This window comes from Puccinia triticina, chromosome 6A, assembly GCF_026914185.1.
Source record: "Puccinia triticina chromosome 6A, complete sequence".
In the NCBI taxonomy this organism is placed as follows: domain Eukaryota; kingdom Fungi; phylum Basidiomycota; class Pucciniomycetes; order Pucciniales; family Pucciniaceae; genus Puccinia; species Puccinia triticina.
The window spans coordinates 197056-219108 of NC_070563.1; the positions used below are offsets into that span (position 1 = coordinate 197056).

General features: G+C 46.2%; 1 protein-coding gene across 1 annotated transcript; it reads right to left on the reverse strand.

The window, feature by feature from the left end:
• Window positions 1-15591: 15591 nt before the first annotated feature.
• On the reverse strand, window positions 15592-15887 carry PtA15_6A20 (uncharacterized protein; the record flags this gene model as incomplete). Its single annotated transcript, XM_053169891.1, has 2 exons — window positions 15592-15603; window positions 15681-15887. 2 exons carry the CDS (start codon window positions 15885-15887, stop codon window positions 15592-15594), a joined length of 219 nt encoding a protein of 72 aa, XP_053020947.1.
• Window positions 15888-22053: the final 6166 nt, after the last annotated feature.

Consider the following 22053-nt stretch of genomic DNA (forward strand, 5'->3'; position numbering starts at 1 on the left):
CTTGGAGATAGCGGGTCGTATGAACTCGAGTGTCGTCCCAGCCCAGTCGTCGGTGTTCGCGTATAAGTCGGCGAGAGGCGGAGCTGGCGATGGAGCGGTCAAGAAAGGAGGGGACCAATCTCAGTCAATGGTCGAGAAGAGCGACGCGTGGGCGAAACGGGTCTTGACGGAGAAGAATCCCTGCCGGTATTGCTACGAATGGGGTCATTGGATGAATGACTGTCCTCTCAAGAAGAACCAAAAGCCGCCGGTGGGGGATCCTCGACTCTTGAACCCGAATGCCCACTTGAAGAAGTCGTCGGTGTGTCATCCTGCTCTCATGCAGCGCTCCAAAGCGGCAGTGGCGTCGATTGAGAAACAGCCGGGGAGTGGCGACGCGGCGCTCTTGGACTCAGGCGCGACGGACAGCGTTAGCAACGATGTTCGTCTCTTTACATCTCTCAGGCCAATCTCCATGTCCCTTATAGTTGCCTCTACAGACCGATTTCCCGTGAAGCAATTCGGGGACATCGAGCTGCCGACGCCGTTTGGAAAATTGAAAGTAACGAACGTGCTGTATTGCCCGAACATCAGCGGGACGATCATCTCTTTGGGCAAGTTCAGGAAGAGAGACGGCGAAGTCAGGTGGGATGGAGAAAAATATACACTTGTCCAAAATAATGTTCTCTTTCCCTCATTTGAAATCAATGACCGCTGTTTCTTGCGGTGTACTTTGTCGGAGATTTTCGCGGCTGCGACGTCGATCCAAGGGTCTGTGATGCACGAGAGGATAGGTCACTTATCTCTGAGAATGCTCCGAGAGTCAGTGAAGAAAGGGGCGGTGCTGGATGTGCCGGGGTTCGAGGTGGCACCGAACAGGGGATGCGATACGTGCGCCACCATGAAAGCAGTGCACTCGCCTGTTGACTCGCCGTCGAGGAACATCTGCCTGGAGCCTGGGGATGTGGTGGCGGCGGATCTCATCGGGCCATACGACCAGTCCATAGACAAGTTCAAGTATGTCCTCTCGGTTCAAGACCTGGATTCTGGGATGGTCTCGGCGATTCCTATCAAGACAAAGGGCGACGCGACACAAGAGGTCATGAACTGGATCAGGAAGTTCAACAATCTGTCTGGGCGGAAGGTGAAGAGAGTACGTACGGATAATGCCTTGGAGTTTGTAAGGAGTGGAAAGATGGCTGAATTCCTGGCGACTGAGGGAATTGTCCACGAGAAGGCCGTACCGCATGAACACCATCAAAACGGGGCAATTGAGAGGGTGAACCGGACGCTGGCGGAAATGGCGAGGTCGCTGCTTCACACGAAGAGACTGCCCAAGTATCTGTGGTCATATGCGTTCCGGCAGGCGGCATACATCTTCAATCGGTTGGTGCATCGGGGGCACGAAGTGACGCCTATCGAGAAGGTCCTCGGGACGAAGCCATCATTAGCGTTGTTGAGGGTGTTTGGGTGCGTGGCGTATATGTATGATCATACGCACAAGAAGCAAATGGTGCCTTACTCTGAGAAGACCAGGCACATCGGCGTGGCGCCAGAGTCGAAGGGCTGGCTTCTGTGGGATGAGAAGACAAAAAAGGTGTCGGTGGCGGCTTCGGTTCAGTTTGAAGAGGACAAACCTCATGTGATGGCGGACGTCGTGGACGCTGGAACGGACATGGAGGTCGTCTGCTCTGCTATTCAATGCGAGCGGCTTGGGGACTTCAGGCTGGGTGACGAGCTGGATCTTCAGGACACGGTGCTGGCGGCGTTGGAGGGGCGTGACCCATACGGCGGTGACTCCCCGACTTATCGTGAGGCGATTGAATCTCCGGAGGCTGGCGAGTGGCGAGGCGCAATGGATGAGGAAAGGAGGTCGCTGGAGGAGCTGGGGGTCGCGATGGAGGACGATCCGCCTGCAGATAAAAAGAAGCTACTCAGGTCTAGGTGGCTGCTTGGTACCAAGAGGACGATGCAAGGGGCGCTCAGGAGGAGGAAAGCCCGGATAATTGTGGGCGGTCACAAGCAGATAAAGAAGGTCAACTACGACGAAACCTTCGCGCCAACACCGACTTTTGCTTTGATGAGGACGGCGCTGACGGTGGCAGCAAAGCTCAAGTGGCCAGTTGCTTCGTTTGACATGAAGACCGCATTCCTTCACAGTGAAATTGATGAAGATGTGTGGGTAGTCCCTCCGCCGGGATATCCTGTTACTCCCGGGAAAGTTTGGAAACTCAAGAAAGCTTTGTATGGGACTAAGCAAGCGGGGAGGTGCTGGTGGTTACACCTCAAGACGGCGCTGGGGAAAATCGGATTCGAGGCGAACCCGCAAGATCAAAGTACTTACACCTACAAGCGGGGGAATGACGTGGCTTTCTTATGGATCCATGTGGATGATGGGCTCCTGGTGGCCAGTTCGGATGCTCTGATGGCGCGACTCAAGGAAGGGCTATCGGAGGCGCTTACGCTCAAATGGGACGAGGCTCTGTCGTCGTTAGTGGGCATTCAGATCCGGCAGACAGAGAAAGGTTTTCGTCTTCAGCAACCGTCGTTAATCAGGAAGCTACTGGAGATGGACGGTTCTACACTCACGTCGGCGGTACCGTTGCAGGACAGCACCCTGCAGTCTAATCCTTCGACAGCACCGGATGCGGTTTATCTTTCGTACATTGGAATTCTGTTGTACATTGCGCAGGGGACCAGGCCCGATATCTCGTTTGCTACTCATTATCTAGCAAGGTTTTCACTGGGCACAAACAAAAAACACTGGGCGGCTCTCAAGAGGCTAGTGGCGTATGTTCGGACGACGGCGCATTTTGAGCTGAAGGTGGAGCCTGAAGAGATGGAGAATCCACTGAGGACGTACGTGGACGCTAGTTGGATGGGCGAGGGAGCAAGGTCGCACCACGGTTTCATCACGTCTCTTTGGTCAGTGCCTTTAGCGTGGAACGCGAAGCGGCAGACAATCGTGGCCAAGTCGACATGCCAGGCGGAATACGTTGCCTTGTCAATGGCGTGTGACGAGGCGGTCTGGATGGCGGGGATTGTTTCCCCGCTGGTGGGCAACTTGAGGCCTTTGCTTCTGTGCGACAACAAGGCGGCGGTGAAGATCTCGACCAATACCGCAAGTATGAAAAGGACGAAGAACATTGATCGAGAATTTCATGTCACCAACGAGCGGCTCAGAAAAGGGGAAATCGGACTGGAATGGGTGGCGGGGTCAGATCAGATGGCGGATTGCTTCACCAAAGCGCTGGGGGGAAACCTGATGGAGAAATTTAATGGGGCTGTATTCGGGAATGGGAAGTGGTCAAGTGAGTGACATTCCCTTAACTATGCACCTGCGGGGTTGCACTGGAGTAGTGGTTCACCCAGCCACTCCAGTGAGCATTTGGCATGGCTTTCTTTCTGCAACACTACAGATGGGCTATTTGGCGACGACAAAAATCAAGGCAATGGGTCTCTTGGATGGCGTAGTGTTGTTGTTATTGTTGAATTTTTTTAAATTTTTCATTGATATTTATGTATGTTTTTTTATTTCATATTGGCGGTGTAGTTTGTTTCTCTTTCAACTTTTGGCTTGTTTTTCCGGTTATTTTCCCTTCTTTTTTTTCTTCTTTTTTTCTCTCTCACTTTCTTTTCAAGGGCTGGGTTGTTTGTTGTGGGGGGGAATGTTGGGGGTTACACAACAAAACTTGTATTTAGGCACGGCATTGTAGGGGGATTTGACCCCCGGGGGAATTTGGAAATTCATCGCTCTACCATCATCTCGCTCAATATGCTTAGCTATACACCCACTTAGACTACACCGGGTTATCCTACTTTTCAGCTTGGTTGTCCTCTTGAAGCTGCATAACATACACCAGGCTGAAAACAGAGGCAATGCTTCCACATTGCCTGTGTTTTGGGTCCTGATTTTTTATTGGGTTGAGGGAAACCAATTGCTTGTTACCCAGAGCGGAGAGTTGCATTAGGTGTTCCACATAGATTTTCATCCTTGCTTCAGTGCTTCCCCTCATCTAAAATCACTATATTATCTACTCAATAGTTTTTTTATCCCATCATCTCAATTGAATTTTTCCAAAGTCTCAAGTAATATTTGATGAAAATTTCATTGTACCTAGATGGAAAGATCAATGCAGTTATTTCTATTTCTTATTAATCTCCAGGTTGGTATTTAAAAATGATTGGGAGTGGTGGCATCATGAATGAGTCAAACTGCCAGATTCATGAAAAAATGAGGCAAGCTGACACTTGGTTCCTGAGTGTAACATCAGCCAAACAAAGAAAAATCATCATGAGGAAGAAAGAAATATCACTTTTTTAGGTGCAAGGATCTGAATAAATCAAACAAATCTCAGGATAGACCTCAACAATAAAGAATGAGTTTTGTGTTGGGTATAACCCAATCAGTCAAGCATAAAAAGATATATTAACTCTGGTGCCCATTTCTTATGGCTGTTGTTATCAGAGGAAAACTAAGTGTTTCTTCCAAATTTGTTTCAGCTCTTGCTATTTTAGAATTTCATGTGAAAGATCATGTGAAAGACCAGTTCTGCCACTGCTTCACTGCAGTATTTTGAATGAGCAGGGTCATTGGGGAGATAATTGGTGGTGGTGAGGGTGGGGGAGAATCCTTGCGGGTTTGGAGTAGGGGAGCGCGTGGTTTCCTCTCATTGAGGATTTAATCAGATGGACCGAGAGGGTGGGCGCGGACTGGAGGATAGGGCAGGGGGTTTTGGGAGGAGATCTGAGTCCCATTGATAGCCAGTCAGACCGGTCAACTGGCCATTGAGAGGTGTGAGTTCCCTCAATGGCCAGTCAGACCAGTCATTGAGAGGTATGAGCCCCCTCAATGGCCGGTCTGACTGGTCATCCAGAGATGTGCAGACCGCCAAGGAGGTCAAAGCCTCCCCGGCAAGCAAGGGCACATTCTGACTGCTTGAAGCCAACTTCCTTGGATTCAGAACAACCCTGGATGTCCCTGACTGGTCATCCAGAGGAGTAAACCTCTCCAGCTGACTTGTAAACAATTGGACAAGTGTGTACAGGCCAGCATTTTGTCTGCCCAGGTGCAGGGGCCTGGCAACAGAGTTGTGTTCAGGCAGGTGAAAAGAATGTCAGGGCCCAGGGAAATTGTGTCATGTGCGAGCTGGGACCAATACTTAAAGGGCTAGGGGGAAGCTGTTTGTCCCCCCAGGGGATCTGGGTTTTGTCCCACCCCCTCCCTGAAGGCCCCCTATTTCATTTGAGTAGGCTCCTTCTTGATTGAAAAAAACACAAATTTGAATCTTGAACAAAACTTTAAAATTTAAACTTCAAACTCACACAAAACAAAAAATATGACCACAATCAAAACATACAAAAAATAAAATAAACTCAAACAAAACCAAAAATTTACACTCAAACAAAAAATCCAAGTTTATTAAAATCACAGAAACACAGAAGGCAAGATCAAAGTTTTTGCCTGTGCTCATTAGCAAAAATCCCATAACCATTGAAATTCATCCCCAAACACCCCAGAGGGCACCTCGGATTGACCCTCCAGCCCGTGCCGGAGCAACAGGCAAAAGAAGGTTGGTCAAAAATGTAATCAAGTGATTAGTGGGCTCCAGGGAGGGGGGTGGGACAAAACCACATCCCCTGGGGGGACAAACAGCTTCCCCCACACCCTTTAAGTATCCAACCAGCTGCACACAACCTGGGCCTTCATGCTTTGCACCCTGAAGGTTGCCAGGGCCCTGCGCCTGGGCAGGCACAATGCTGGCCTGTACACACTCATCTGGGTGCTTACAGGTCAGCTCCAGGGCCTAAAGAGGGGGCTATGTCTACTCACATCTCTTCTTGATGACCAGTCTGACCGGTCATCGAGGGGACTCACCTCAATGACCGGCAAAGACCGCTCATTGGGAGGACTGACAGCTGTTGATGACCAATCTGTACCGGTCATTGAGGGGACTCACATCTCCTCTTGATGACCAGTCTTTGCCGGTCATTGAGGGGACTTGCATCTCCTCTTGATGACCGCTGTGGTATGCTTTATGGTTACCCATCTAGCCCATTTCAAAATTTCTTGTTTTCTCATATGTACACTCATGTCAGCCACAGAGTACATGTCACAGTACCTTACACGTACCAAGTACCTGCAATTGTTCACATTACATATAGTACATTCATTTTTACACCTTTATTACATATGTATATCATTAGATACAAGCTTAAGAATGTACTCCTGTTATACATTACATCACAGATAACCATAGTTAAATACAGTTACCATAATGTACTGTTGTTATGAGAGTTAAGTTATGTGCAACAGTAAGATTACAATACATTGTAATATCACTGTACACGTGAAATACCCCAAGACAGGTATCACCCATTTATCCCCTGTTAAGCCTCAGTCCCCATTTACATAATATATTGGTTATGATATAAATACATAAACAATACATGATGTAATCCAATTCAAAGAGCACTGAATGGCATCAATGATTGGTTATGATCAGCTAGTGTGCACAGCTACTGATCCAGGATCAGTACTGATCATTTCCAATGTTGATCCTCATGAGGATCTGCTTCCCTTGAGCGCTTCCAGTTCCCCCCTGGTCCTGAAGCGCCTCCAAGCGCCTCATATTCCCTCCTGATCTTTCCCCTCTATATAAACACGCCCCTCAGGACTGTTTATCCCTCAGAATATTATTACAGCAAAGTTTAACCCATACTATAGTTAAACAGTGCTTTCATTCTCAACCATCATTCAATTCAGGAATAACATCAACTCTTGATTACCCTTACCTTTCTGTAGGTATGGTGCATCAAGCCCGTCTGGGCACTTGCCCAAGTTCCGGATGTAAATCAACAAGTTCGCGTGCCCAGGCCAAAGCCCGCTGGGCCAAGCCCCAAGCGCGCGTGGCCAAGACACAATTCCCACTTGGCACATAGCCAAGTTTGGGGGGTCCAGAGACAAGTCCCGCTGGGCCAATACCCAAGAAAGTGTGCCACGCACGCCGAGCGATGTATCACTGTGGGCTTGTACGATGAGTGATGCACCCCAAAGTTCAGGGGTGTATCACTCTGAAATGCAGAGTCCTCCCCACGTCTGCCTGAATCTTCAGTGGCGACTTGGTGGGATTGCTGAACGGACTCTGGAACAACAAATTAAAAAGAAGAAAAATGACGGTCAACAGAAGAAAAAAATGTAGAAAAAAGTTGTAAAAAAAGTGTGTATAGATGGATGCAACACGTCTGCTCACCTGACTCGAGCGGCCTGCTAGTTGTGCTGGTGGTCGTTTTGTGTTCGTGAGGTTAGAGGGTGGCCGGAGGAGCTCGAAGCCGATGGATTGGATTGGCCCAGCGGTTGTGTAGGCTCACCCGGGGCTTGGCTCTGTGCCAAGAATTGGGCCCCGCGGAACCCGCCCGATCCAGCCCGCTGTGCACACTCCCAAGCTCGCGTGGCCGAGTGCCCAGCGGGACTGGGCCAAGTGCCCAGACAGGCTTGATACACCATAAAACCACGAACCCAAGTTGAGTTATTCCTTGGATGCCTATTAAAACCCTGTGTTGATCTGGATGCGCCTTAATTGAGCAAGCCTCTCAGTCAAGATTACTGATAGAGTGAAACCTTTTACAGGTCTTACCACGAACCCATAGGCCCATCCTTGGCATCTTACACTATCATCTTGCTAGTAACAACCCTCTCAGACACGGTTAGTTACCTACAGGCTGACAACTCACAAATCACCCAATACGGCAACACCACTGGATTCTACAGCCAAAACTACACAGGACACCATGGACAACACACCTTAAACCCCTCTGGATCACAAGTTACAACCCCTTCAAGACACCATCATTCAATTACATACACACAAAACACCATACTCAGGTCATGTAATTGGTTACATGAACCACACTTACCCAGGACATGTAACCAGTTACATGTACCACCCTGACAGTTTGTTTACCCTTCACATATCCTTTACCTCATCAGCTGCACTCATTTCATTGTGTTATGCACATGTCATGTAGTGTCATGCAGTGTTATGCACACTTGATGCAGGCTTATGCAGTCTGACAGTTGACAGATGACATCATGCAGGTGTCAAGATAGCAAAAACCCCTCATGCAGCTTGCAGATGACATCAGTTGACAGGCCAGGCCAGCTAAAATATCTCACCTCCTATTTCTCACTAGCTAAATTCCCTCATATGACATCATGACCTCATGTGACCTATCAACCACCAGCCAAAATACCTCATTGTAGCTTTCAGGGCAGCTAAAACCCCTCATTCTCTTGTTCCCCTGGAGCTAAAATGTGTTGAGTTGTCTGTTAGGCTGCTACCATGATGTATCACCACAGTATGGAGGGCTGTCGGATTGACCCATGAGCACTACCAACCAACCACCCAGCTGGCAGCCACAAGCGTCTGTAGCCTAGTTGGTAAAGGCAGCATCCTAGCATGTGTCTCAGCATAGCCTAGGTTGTGAGTTCAACTCTCACCAGACACATCTTCATTTTACAGTCTCTACAGGTTATGAGCCCAGAGCTACCTGAGCGCTACTTGCTTACAATAGAGACTTGATGAATTTGTGAATGCTTACTTGTAAGACCACGCAAACCCCTATATGCCTACATCTAGATCACGGGTTCTGACAGCTCTGTTTATGAAGCTTAGGGCAAACACCCATCAAAATAAGGGTTTTTGAGCCCTAGCACTATAACTGTGCTGATGTAAACACTGGTAATTTAAATTACCAAGCTTGTTACGTGGCAAATATAGCCACTACAAGGGTTTTAACACTCTGTAACAGAGGAGGAATTAATTATGTAATTATTAATTACAGGGAATTAATTTGGCGTAAAAGTAGGTGGTAAGCGCTTAAACTGATTGGCTGCTTGACAGAGGCGGTAATCTTACGGCAACTACTTATAAGGATAAAGCTTTAAATATGCTAATAAGGGATTTTTGATGATTTAAAGGGTTTAATCCAGTGAATTTTACGTGCTGGGGATGGTTTATAAGAGTGGCTACAAATGTAGCAGAGGAGAATATTCACGGCAAACTTACAGTTTATGGGCGGTGAATGGTCTGGGGGATCTTTTCCTGAGGGCCAAATAGGCCTCTATTTATAGAGGGGACTTCAGTGGGCGTAAAACACTGAGTATTTTTCTCCCTATGGGAGTATCCAGGGGTGTAGCCGTGAAAAGGGCTTGGCTGTGGGTAATTTAATTGTATTGTAATAGACTAATTTCCCTGACTCTGTCACATGACATGTTTATAACCAATTGTCATGTGAAAGAGCTTCAGTAGAAGTCTACATAATACTTTCACGGGGTATTTTTACACAAGTAATATTACTCATTAATATAAAACAGTTTAATTTTATGTAAATTGTTTGTATTACTAAATTTATGTATGTAATATTATTTTTGGGCGCTTTCTGGGGCCAATTCTTATTTATACAATTAGTACATGAAGGAATAGGAATAAGGGGGTACTTTAAGTGGGTGACCCCCCTTAATTTATGATGAGGAATCTGATTCTGCAATAATAATTTAATAATTATTATTATTTACTAAGTTATTGCAGTCTTTTGGATACTTGATGTATCTCTAAGGCTGACAGGTTCAATCCCTACGCTGATCATCTTTCCTGGGTCTCATTCCCAATCTCTCTTGGGGTCAATCCCCACTTCCCATCATGTAGCAAGGGGGGGTGTTGAGTTGTCTGTTAGTCTGCTACCATGATGTATCACCACAGTATGGAGGGCTGTTGGATTGACCCATGAGCACTACCAACCAACCATCCAGCTGGCAGCCACAAGCGTCTGTAGCCTACACCGCCAGCAAACAGGTGACGTAATCCGGGTTTTGTCGCGCTGACGTAATCCAGATTCCAATTCAAACCCGCGCCCCGGGTGTGTTGTCACCTGTTGTGGATTTCGTCACCTGCCATTCTCAGTGGCAGGTGCAAGACGAAAGCACGACTCCCTCGATGGCCGGTGCTAACCGGTCATCGAGGGGACACACACACCTCCCTTGATGGCCCGTCTGGACCGGCCATCAAGAGGAACACACAACATTATCTCGTTGGCCGGTCAGTACCGGCCAGCAAGAGTAAAGTACTGTTTTCACTCTCGATGGCCGCTACTGACCGGCCATCAAAATGTGATACACACACCCCTTGGTGGCCTGTCAGTACACCGGTAATTGAGAGGAAAAAACTAAACTCTCAATGGCCCGTACTGGCCGGCCATCGAGAGCAAAACTCTTTTCTCAATGTGTATACACATCACCCTCGATGGCCCGTCAGTACCGGCCATCGAGAGGAACATGATACACTCTTGATGGCCTGGACTGATCGGCCATCAAGAGGACATGCGCATCTCGCACAGTGACCCAACTGGTCATTGAGAGCAAAGCGCTTCACTCTCAATGGCCAGTCAGCGCAGGCCATCAAGAGTGTAGTATATTCCTCTTGATGGCCGGTACTGACAGGCCATTGAGTGGGGTGTGTATTTCCTCTCGATGGCCAATCAGTCCAGGCCATCGAGAGTGTATTATGTTCCTCTTGATGGCCAGTACTGACGGGCCATTGAGGGTGATGTGTATACACATCACCAAGAGAGTTTTGCTCTTGATGACCGGCCAGTACGGGCCTTCAAGAGTTTAGTGTTTTTGTCTTGATGGCCGGTGTACTGACAGGCCATCGAGGGGTATGTGTATCACCTCTTGATGGCCGGTCAGTAGCCGCCATCGAGAGTATAAATAGTGCTTTACTCTTGCTGGCTGGTACTGACCGGCCATCAAGAGGGTGTAGGGTGTTCCTCTTGATGGCCGGTCCAGACGGGCCATCAAGGGAGGTGTGTGTGTCCCCTCGATGACCGGTTAGCACCGGCCATCGAGGGAGTCGTGCTCTCTTGCACCTGCCACTGAGAATGGCAGGTGACGAAATCCACAACAGGTGACAACACACCCGGGGCGCGAGTTTGAATTTGAGTTTGGATTTCGTCAGCGCAACGAAATCCGGGTTACGTCAGCTGTTTGCTGGCGGTGCTAGTTGGTAAAGGCAGCACTCTAGTATGTGTCTCAGCATAGCCTAGGTTGTAAGTTTGACTCTCACCAGGCACATCTTCATTTTACAGTCTCTACAAAATGTCTCACTCTTTTCTATTTAAGGAGGCTCTCCTCCCCCCAGTTGTAATTTCTCTCAGCAAACTACTTGCACTCAGCTTACCCCATAACAGTACAATACTTGCTCACTCTACAGTATTAGCCCCACTCTATATTGTGGTTTTACACCCTTACACATAAATTACAACCTCATTACAACACTTACACATCAGCTACATCACCATACCCCTTAAGCTACCTGCTCAAAGTAGGCTATCTTTTGATACACCTCCACTATCACTACATTAAACCTTCCAATCGTAGATTGGGGGGGCTTGTCTTAGTGTCTAGTGACCCAGGAAAGGCAGAGGTAACCTCATTCATCCCTTTCCCCACTCAGCAAAAGTTTCTCAGGAACACTTTTGAGCTTTACACCGCTCTGACCGGTCATTGAGGGGACTCACCTCCTGATGACCGGTTAGACCGTTCATCAAGGACTCACCACCTCTCGATGGCCAGTTAGACCGGTCATCGAGGGGACTCACCACCTCTTGATGACCGGCACAGCCTGGTCATTGAGATGACTCACAGCTCTTGATGACCGGTTTGTGACGGTCATTGTGGGGACTAAAAGCTGTTGATGACCGGTCTTTGCCGGTCATTGAGGGGACTCACATCTCCTCTCGATGACCAGTCAGAACGGTCATCAAGAGGAGATGTGAGAATGTGACTCTCCCACCCATCACTTCAGGTCGCATGGTCCTTTCCCCTGCCGTACCGCTTGCGAGTCAAAGGCCTAACTTAACTAAGTCCCTCTATTGGGGGGGGACGCCGTCCTGCAGGGACCCTCCAAAGGAAGGACTTGTACACTAAGTGGACCCCGCGGCTTGGCAACTCGGCCTTTTTCGAGCCTGTGTAGCTTCATCACATCACATTATGTGATTGAGTTGTAGGGGAACAAAAGATGCACAACATCTAGGAGAATCTTCCCACCTATTATGCTATTTTTAGGGATATGTAATGACAGTGAAATGTCTTTTTTTGCAACTTCATCAGTTGGCTATATCCCGTATCACACATGTTGCACTGTACAGAATCTGAAATCCATGAAGTTACAACTCTGATTGCAGCTCAACAAGAGGTGTTGAGGATGGGACAAAACAGTAGAAAGATAGCAACAGCTTGGGCCCCCCCCAGAAATGTAAACAATATCAAAAATGGTGCAGAGGCTCATGAGTGAGATTGATTCTAAAAAAGTCCCCACCAAAAGTCATAATTCTCTCAGGCTGCGGGGTCCAAATAGTGCATAAGTCCCTCCTTCAGAGGTTGCTTTGCTCCAAGGAGGAGGGAATTAGCTAAGCTAGGTTGAAGGCCCCCTCCCAAACTGACAGACATCCCACAGGTACCCTGAAACAGTGAAGTGAATACAGTTCCTTTGAGGCAAAAAGTGATTTTGCGTAGCTCTGACAGGTGTATGTACAGAGGATGAAAATCAAAGGCAACTTTGCTTTTTTTGATGATGATTGCAATCTGTGAGACAATGCCCCTAGGGACCCACATCTTGTGAAGCCCCGCACGCCTTGCAGGGTTCACCAGGTGTCACAACACCTATCACTTGATTCAACAGCCAGGATATAGTCTCACCCGCTCCCTCCCCTTCCTAGCTCGGCAGAGACCCCGGACCCCATCGACTACTCTCTCTGCCGTGCTAGGTAAGTTTGTCTTTCATTCTGTTCTCATTCTTCTCCAACCTCAAGACATATGTACATAGACTGATACTGAGAGACCCCGGACCCCATTGACTACTCTCTCTGCCGTGCTAGCCTGCAATACAGCCCCCCAAGGACGTTGGAACTAGAACGTCCCCAGGCTTTAGGCCTTGTTCCCCCGTGCCACCAGTCTCCAACCAGTGAAGGGTCTCCCGACCCTTACACATATTACCCATTATGAGGCCTTCTTGCTAGCTGATTTCTTGACCATTAAGGTGGGGTGATTTATAACAAAACAAATACTGATAGATGTGCAGGCTTCTTGCCTGTTCATGTACATTGAGCAAACCTGACATGCCAAAAAAATATATTTTTGCAATTCCCTCATTTGGAGGCGGGCACTTTGCGCCCAGGAAGGACTGAGTTAAGTCCAGCCCCCTCTGACCAAACACCCTTGCCCCTGCACAGAGCAACTGGAAAGTGTCAATGGCAATCCCTGCCGCACCCACTCCAGATGCTTCTCCCTGGGGCCCTCCTCCCAGCAACGTTGATCAAACTCCAGATGGACTGGGTCACACAACCAGACAGCGGGGATCATGGAGATAGATTGCTTGGATATGGAAGAGTATGAAGTGATTAGATGAATCATAATTAAATTGTCCTTGGATTTTTTAATCATTTTTGCTATAAATTAATCAGTCTCACAAAAACATTGTGGCTTGACTTATTCAGATTAAGACTTGCGCAATCCATTTTTTTTGCATGAAATTGATTTGAATGAGAAATTTGGATTTTTTGCATGCATGGGATGCAATGGAGTGTGTGTTCCTTAGCAGGGGATGGGGGATACTTCACAACAGCCCACTTAGCCAGATTTAAAATCATTTTTGCCTATCTAATATGGCTAGCCTGTTAAGGGAAGGGGTGATTGAAAGTGGCGGTGTGGAACTACTCAAAGGGGAGAATAGAGCTTGGAAGGGAAATGGATAGCAACACTAGTACTAATGTAAGCTATGCAAGGGTGCTGATGAGGCTGCCTTCCTGACTAATGCTGAGGGGATGAGAGTAACACTAAGAAAAAGAAAGAAAAGGTGTGGCTGATTTCTACTTGATCTTAGGAGCTAGTACTATGAGCTGACTACTGACTACTGAGGGCGAGAGGGTTGGAGCAGTGATGGAAGAGAGGAAAGCAATGGCAATGGTTCAATAGCAATGGGTTCAGGAGCAACTGCAATGGTTTCAATGAGCAATAGGTGATGAGTGATTTCTACTATAATTTCTGTATATAATCTCTGCATAAATCTTCCATTTGCTGGGGTACAAGTGAGGGGGGGAAGGACAGTTCTTATAAGAAGGAAGGATGAGCACAGACAATGAGGAATTCTGGCTATGGGAATGAGGGTTGTACAAATGGGGAAAGGTGCTGGCTATGGGAATAAAAGATTGTACAAATGGGGAAAGTGATGTGAACATAGTAACAACTTGTAATGATGAGCACTACTGAAAGGGGTAAGCACAGATCCAATGATGTAATATCTACAATAGGTATAGTACATAATGAGTAATGTATGTAAAGGGTTTAGTATGTGAGAATATATATGTAAAAGGAATGTAATGTAATGATTCAAGTAAGTTACTAATGAAATGAGTATTGGAACTAATGAAGACTGTAGGTTTTCTGTAAGTCTTATATCCTCTATAACTACTGAACCATTGAAGATAAGGGGGTACTATGTATGAGTGACTATATGTGAAATTTGATGTAGAACCTGAATATGTAATAATAACGAGGTATTTGTGAAGGGTGAAGGGGAGATGGGCAATGTAATGATGAATGTATGTAAAAGGAAGCAATAAAATACTACTTATGGTTTGGAATGGAGCACCACAGCGGGAGGGCCATTGAATTTGCAGTGGCGAAGCCGCCTTGGCCTCTAGTAACACCATAAAATCATAAAATTCTAAGCTGAAAAAATATGTTGCACCCAAGCACTCAAATTAGAGCAACATTTCTAGAATGGTACATATGAAATCATCACTTGAAAGTTTTATGATTTTATGATTTTATGCATTGAAAGTTTCATGATTTCAACTTTGAACACCCTTAAACTCTAAACTCAAGCAAAAAAACAAAATTGAACTTTTTAAACTCAAAAAACACAAATTTGAAACTTTTAATTTCTTTTGCCTGCAATTTCAATGAAATGCAGCATGAACCCATGAAGTCAGTTTCTGTGAAACTGTGGTTTTAATAAACTTGGATTTTTTGCATACCCCCTTTTATGGGGTATATACTAAGGGAATAACTTTTTTGTTACACATCCCAGCCCCACAAAATTTGAGGGCACTTACACATGTGATTTTTCTGCTTTTCCTGAGTTTTTTGGGATATGTAGGGGGTGCGCGGTGGGCTTAGTAGGAAAATTCCTACTGACTGTATAGCTTTTTTGTTACATCTCCAAACAATCTAAAAGTTTCAGGAATTCTTAATCTTTGTATAACTAGAGGCTACGGCGGCTTTGCCGCTTACCCGGGTGCGCTTGTAGGAAAAGTTGGGTGGAGGGTTGCGCTGAGGGCCACCTGGAATTGGTGGCAGGAGATTTGAACGGACCTTCCCTGGTTGAGTGGAAGATGCAATGGGCAAGGCCAGCGGCGGCGGGTAAGGTTGAGTTACGAGAGCAAAAAAAAGAGGTAGAAGTGGTTGGTACGTCAACCTAGTTGCAAGTGACGAGCTTGTATCAGGGACAAGACTGGTTGTAAGCGATGGGGTTTAAATGTGGATGTGTTTGTTCATGCCCAGACCTAGACAGAAGCGAGCACAACAATAAGGAGCAAGGTGAGCAAGACAAGCCTGGAAGAGAATGTGAAGAAGTGCTCACCTTGAGCATGCTATCCCAGCGGCCTGCACAAAGTGGCATTTGGTCAGAAAAGAAGCCAATACAGCTGACGCGGTTCTCATGGCCGGCCAGAACACCTAATCTTTTGCCCTTCAGGGTGTCCCAGACGTTGCAGTTGAAATTGTTGTGGCCCGCAAAGAGGATCCAACCCGAGGCGGAGAAGGCAACCAAGGTGATCCTGCAGAGCATGTTGTTGTGTGTGTACTGATTCAGCCTGATTCAGCTTGCAGCCGGTCAAACAGCCGCCAAAATGCGTCGTCTGAGACCCTTGGGAAAGAAGCTGGTTTGTGGTGGACAGGCAGATACATGTATGTAATGAGTTTTGGGATTGAGGCAGTTATACCGGGTAAAAAAAGTGGGGGGCTTACCATACGGCATTGATATCCAATTCATGCCCTATGAAGTATGCAGACCAAGAATAATATCAACACAAGGAAAGGAAGTCTTAGGAAGTTGCGAATGTTGGACTATCAGCTGAATGATAGAATGGGATTTCTAGTTGCAACCACTTACCTGAGCTTGTATGTATCACTTCTTGCATCATTATGATTCCCCAGTGCCCTCATTCGCCTGGAGATGTGGCTTACTGGATGGTTACACAGCTGTGGTCAGGAAGCCAACTACTGTCATAGTTGCCGCAAGTCAATTGGTAAATGGCCAAGGCGGCAGAGACGGTGTGTTGTGAGGGGTGGTTTTGTTGATGGTGTTGATTTGAGCTGGCAACAGCATAGCTGTGGCAACCAGCCCGCTGGATACATACCCAGTGGCTACAGGTTGATTCACTGTTGAGTGGGTATTTAGGGGGGCCAGCATGTCCAGCAAGAATGTCCCCCAGGGGTTCCGGTTTTGTCCGCCCCCTAGTTGCTTGATTAGGCCCCTCCTTGACTGCTCTTTCACAGAGTCTTTCACAACCAGCCCTTTTTTGCTTGTTGCTCTGGCACAGCTGGAGGGTCATCCATAGGGCCTTTGAGTCTTTGGAGATGATTTCAACTGCTGTGTGTATTGTCCAAATTGTGTGCTCTTCTGTTGTGTAATTTTTTAATTAAAAATAAGCCAAAACTTAGATCTAGGTTTCCATGTTTGTGTGGATTCAATAAACTTGGATTGTTCTTAGTCAGGATAAATACATAGAGAGATAAGATTATCTCTCTTTGTATGTACTGTATTTAATAAATGTGAAATGCAGTTAATTACATACTCAAAAGAGTGTGAAAGATTATGGTTTAATCCATAATAATAGTACATTGAATTAAAAGGTACAGTATTAATGTAATGACAGGGAATTGAACACATGAATTCATGTACATGAGTCAATTACTAATGGAGTCTTTAACCATTGGCACCACCCGCAAACGGGTGTGGTTTTCTCCGCAGCCACACCCAGTGGTTTTCCCGCGGAACTCGCGCGGCCCGCGGACCCCCTAGCTGCATATCATTCGGGGTGCTTGTGGGGCCGACCGGTCATCAAGGCATACACCGCGATGACCATCTCAATCAAATGGTGATTGAGGTGTATGCTTTGATGACTGGTGTGGTGAGATCAATCAACCATCAAAAGCGCCAAATTAGTATATTTTTATATAATAAAGTACATTACAAATTACATATTAAATATCTTTAGGACAAATCCTTTACATTAAATCTTTTCACTCAGATTTCACGTCTTTTTATCACCCAGAAAACCTGTGATAGTCCACTCAGCAGGAATCAATCACGCCACAAATTAGCACAGTAAATCATCAGTTTCACACTAAGATTCATACTCATACTAGGCGCACAGCCACTTCAGCCTGTTTTGTTTTCACACATGTTTCCCCTCAATGATTTGAATCCACATTTTGGTAAATCTAATCTTAGACGTGATCATCTTTCCCAAAGTAGCCATTTTATTTCACACTATATTAATTTCTTTTCACACTATATTAATTCCTTTTCACACTATATTAATTTCTTTTTCACACACTGATTTCTTATTTCACACTACCTACATTATTGCACATCACAAAAACCACTCTCAGACGAGTTTTCATCTATAAAAGGAGGCCTTCCTTGCCCCTTCCTGTTTCCTTTTTCCCCATGCTTGCACTAAATAGTAATATTAAGATATTACTTCCACATTCATCACTTTATTATAGTTAGGAGTTAGATCATAAATTTAGAAATTGATAATTATAACTTGCCCTTGATTACAAACCCAATCATGTCATTTATAACATCTCTTTATGCGCAAAAAACCTGGCTCTTAGGTTCTGAAAAAGCTAGATAATAGAATAATTCAGTAGATTGCACCACACTAAAATTCTTCCAGGGCTTATTTAGGAAGGCAGCCCTTCAAGCACCTTTAGCCTAAACTTTCCTGGTTTTTGCTATATTCCCTTCCAAGCTCAGATCACGCCCTGCTTGGAAGTTCCACACCGGTCGACTCCGGTCATCAAGGACCTCGATGACCGGAGCCGGCCGGTCATCTGGATAACACACCTTGATGACCGTCTCAATTGAACTGTCATCAAGGTGTATGCCTTGATGACCGGTTGGCTCTGGTCATCAAGGACCTCAATGACCGGAGCCGGCTGGTCATCTGGATACCACACCTTGGTGACCGTCTCAATTGAACAGTCATCAAGGTGTATGCATTGAAGACTGGTCGGCTCCAGTCATCAAGGTACCTATGTACCTCAAGGGCCAGCCAGCTGGCCGGTCATCGCGGTGTATGTATACCTTGATGAACGGAGCTGACAGTTCATCAAGGCATACACCTCGATGACCAAAGCTGAGCAGTCATCAAGGTGTGGTATCCAGATGTCCGGTGTGGTAGACGGAAAAGTGGAAAAATAAAAAGTTTTTTCTATACCACATAAGTACTCATACTAGGCCTCAAGATACCACCAAATGGACCCCAGAAATGGATTCTAAGGCCAAATTCACCCCAAGTCACCACTGGAAGCACCCCTGGACCCCCTCTAGTGTGGTAGTTACACCTCATGGACACCTATCACACGGCCAGCCCCAGTAACCCAGCTGTCACCTGCCCCAACCCAAGTTTCACAGTAATACACTGATACACATCACAGGATACAAACATACATCTCCCTGTCAGGCTACCCTCATTACATATTAACTGCATACACTCCTTTATATACATAGTATGACATCATTTACACTGTTTCTGCAGCCTCAGACTTTGTGTATACACTAATTCCCCCTGTATGACAGCTCATGCAGTCTACTGTCACCTCATGCATGCGTTAGAAGGTTCTGTTGTATATTCTGACACCATTCATGTGCCCCTGAGGGGTTATGACATCATTTGTATCTACTCCCACCAGCTAAAATCCCTCACCCTGTTGTCTAGATTAGCTGAAACACTAACCCACAAGCCCCCTCTGGGGCTCCTCTTTTGTCTATAAAAGGAGCTCTCTCCACCCCCAGTGGTCTGCTCCCCAGTTCCTCACCCAGAACTCACAAGTCACCCAACACTCATCCACAATCAAATCCTAAAAACCCTTATAACAATAACTCAACCCTTATAACAATAATTCAACCCTTATAAAAAAGTAATTAAAACACTTACACGTTGCCGGTCAAACAGATTTCATCTGGAACAGACCAGACCTATCACTTAATAAAACTTGCAAGCTGAGCTTGGTGGGTCTTGTTGACTGATAACAGAAGGGCAGAGCTTGCAACTCCATCATATCCTTCACCATTCAGCAAAAGGGTTTCATTACCACTTTTGAGTCTTACACTGGCTGGCTCCGGTCATTGAGGTCCTTGATGACCGGAGCCGACTGGTCATCAAGGCATACACCTCAATGACCGTTCAATTGAGACGGTCATTGAGATGTGGTATTCAGATGACTGGCCGGCTCCGGTCATCGAGGTCCTTGATGACCGGAGATGACCGGTTTGGTAGACGGAAAAGTGAAAAATCAAAAGTTTTTTCACTTACATATATTTACTCACCCTAGGCCTCAAGATACCACCAAAGGGACCTCAGAAATGGATTCCACGGCCAATTTTACCCCCAGTCACCACTGGAAGCGTCACTGGAACCCCGCTGGATTGAAAGTTACACCCTCTTGGACCCTCATGGACACGGCCAGCCCCAGTCATCAACCTGTCACACCCCTCAAGTCACCTTTCCCAGTTATACACATACTCAGCAACAGCCCAACACATACTCTTTTCTATCCCTCTTAAATCCACTGCATATGCAGGGAACCAACCCCATTTCCTCTGTATTTGACATGTCCCCGCCTCATTTATGCACCCCTTGCAGCTGCATGCAGTCTTCTGACCCCATTTCTGCACTCCTTGCATTAGTCTGACACCACTCATGCACCCCTTGCATGAGGTAACCCTGTATTTGAAATTTCCCTGCTTCGTTTATGCGGTCCTTGCATCACCCACCAGCTAAAATCCCTCATCCAGGGTTCCCCTTGTAGCTAAAATACCTCACATTTGTCTATATAAGAAGCTCTCTCCCCCCCCAGTTGGTTTTCCCTCAGTTCAGTACCCACCAGTTATACAGATATCACCCATTAGCCAATATCATCACCCTTACACTTTTTCATAACATACCATATCAACCCTCTCATCTGCAATAACCACTGAGCTCACTCTCATATCACTGGTTGCATATCACGCACCTGTACGAGTTACCTGGTTCTTGGTTCAACTCCCAACTGAGACATATACCCTTCTCAGTCTAGACATTCTTCTCAACTCTTTATATCACCCCCTTGAGGACCTGTGTTCAACCCCCACCGGAAACATCAAGTCAACTTGCACCCTTTCCATCATCACCAACCCTCTCAACTCTCACATACCTGTCATCAAACAACTTCATCTGGAACTAGACCAGACCTATCACTTGATTAAAACTTGCCAAACTTAGCTTGGACTCTGCCCTTCTATACTATCAGATGATAGTATAGAAGGGCAGAGTTTGCACCTCCATCATCCCCTTCTCCATTCAGCAAAAGGGTTTCACAACCACTTTTGAGTCTTACACTGGTCATCAAGGCATACACATCAATGACCGTTCAATTGAGATGGTCATCAAAGTATACAGATGACCGGCCGGCTCTGGTCATCGAGTTTTTTGCCTTGATGCGGTTGGCTCCGGTCATCGAGGTACTATGTACCCCAATGACCAGCCAGCTGGCCGGTAATCAAGGTTTATGTATACCTCAATGACCGTTCAGATGGTCATTGAGGTACCTTTATACAACCTAAATGACCAGCCAGCTCTCCGGTCATTGAGATTTATGCTAATGACCGGTTGGCCCCATAAGGACCCCAAATGATATACAGCTAGGGGGTCCAGGGGCCGCACAAGTTTTCGGGGGGCCGCGCGAGTTCCGCGGGAAAACCACTGGGTGTGGCTGCGGAGAAAACCACACCTGTTTGCGGGTGGTGTGGGTCACAAGACAGGTAATTATACACATGGACTTAGTGTCTCAGTGTCTGATAACAGGGGACCCTGTGTTTAGCGTGTTATTGGGGGGCAGCTTGTGGCGCGCACGGAGGGGGGCCTGACACCAGACAAGGTCAATTCAACAGAGATTCCCATGTGCAACAATTTTCCCTCTGTGCGCAAAGTAAATCTGTATTGAAGAGTTGTCTGAAGATTATTCAACCAACATTTTCACCCCAAAAAGGTTATGTTATCCAAAACCTCCAAACCTCAAAAATAAAAAAGTTACTAAACATTATGTTACTCAAAAAAAATGTTATGTCACCCAAATGGCTAAATTGGATAACTAGAAAAAAATTATGGTATCCAATCAGCCCTCTGTAACATACCTTAATGTAACTGCCCACCCTTGCTTGCATGTAAGGAATTTTTGTACTGCTGAATTGTAACCCTTAAGAGTTCTTGGCATCCAGCCATTTAGAGGTTGGCTGTCAATTTGAAATAGTGTCCAGAGGTTCTTCCCTGCTGACTCAAAAGCTAACATTTCTCAATGTGTCATGATAACAGCAACTGAGAGAGGGTACAAATAAAAATTAAAAGAGGAAAACAGTTTTGTGTATGGCAGGGAAAAACAAACAAGCTCCATATGTACAAAGAAAGAAAAAGGTTTCAAATTGTGAAAACAACCTAGAACAACAGTGTCTATAGATCCCTTGGTAACTGTACAATGAACTGGTGCTTTACAATATCCTGAAAGGACCTGATACCGCGTGACAGGGTGTCTGCCTTATTTTCCTTTGAAAAAACTCTCTTAGCCAGAAGGTTGATTCCTTCTTTGATTATCATTTTGGGTATTTTTATCCATTCACTGCTTGTGGAAACATCTCTGGTCTTCTTGTTGTTCACTCTGTTTTCAGTTGTTGTATTATCTGTCCA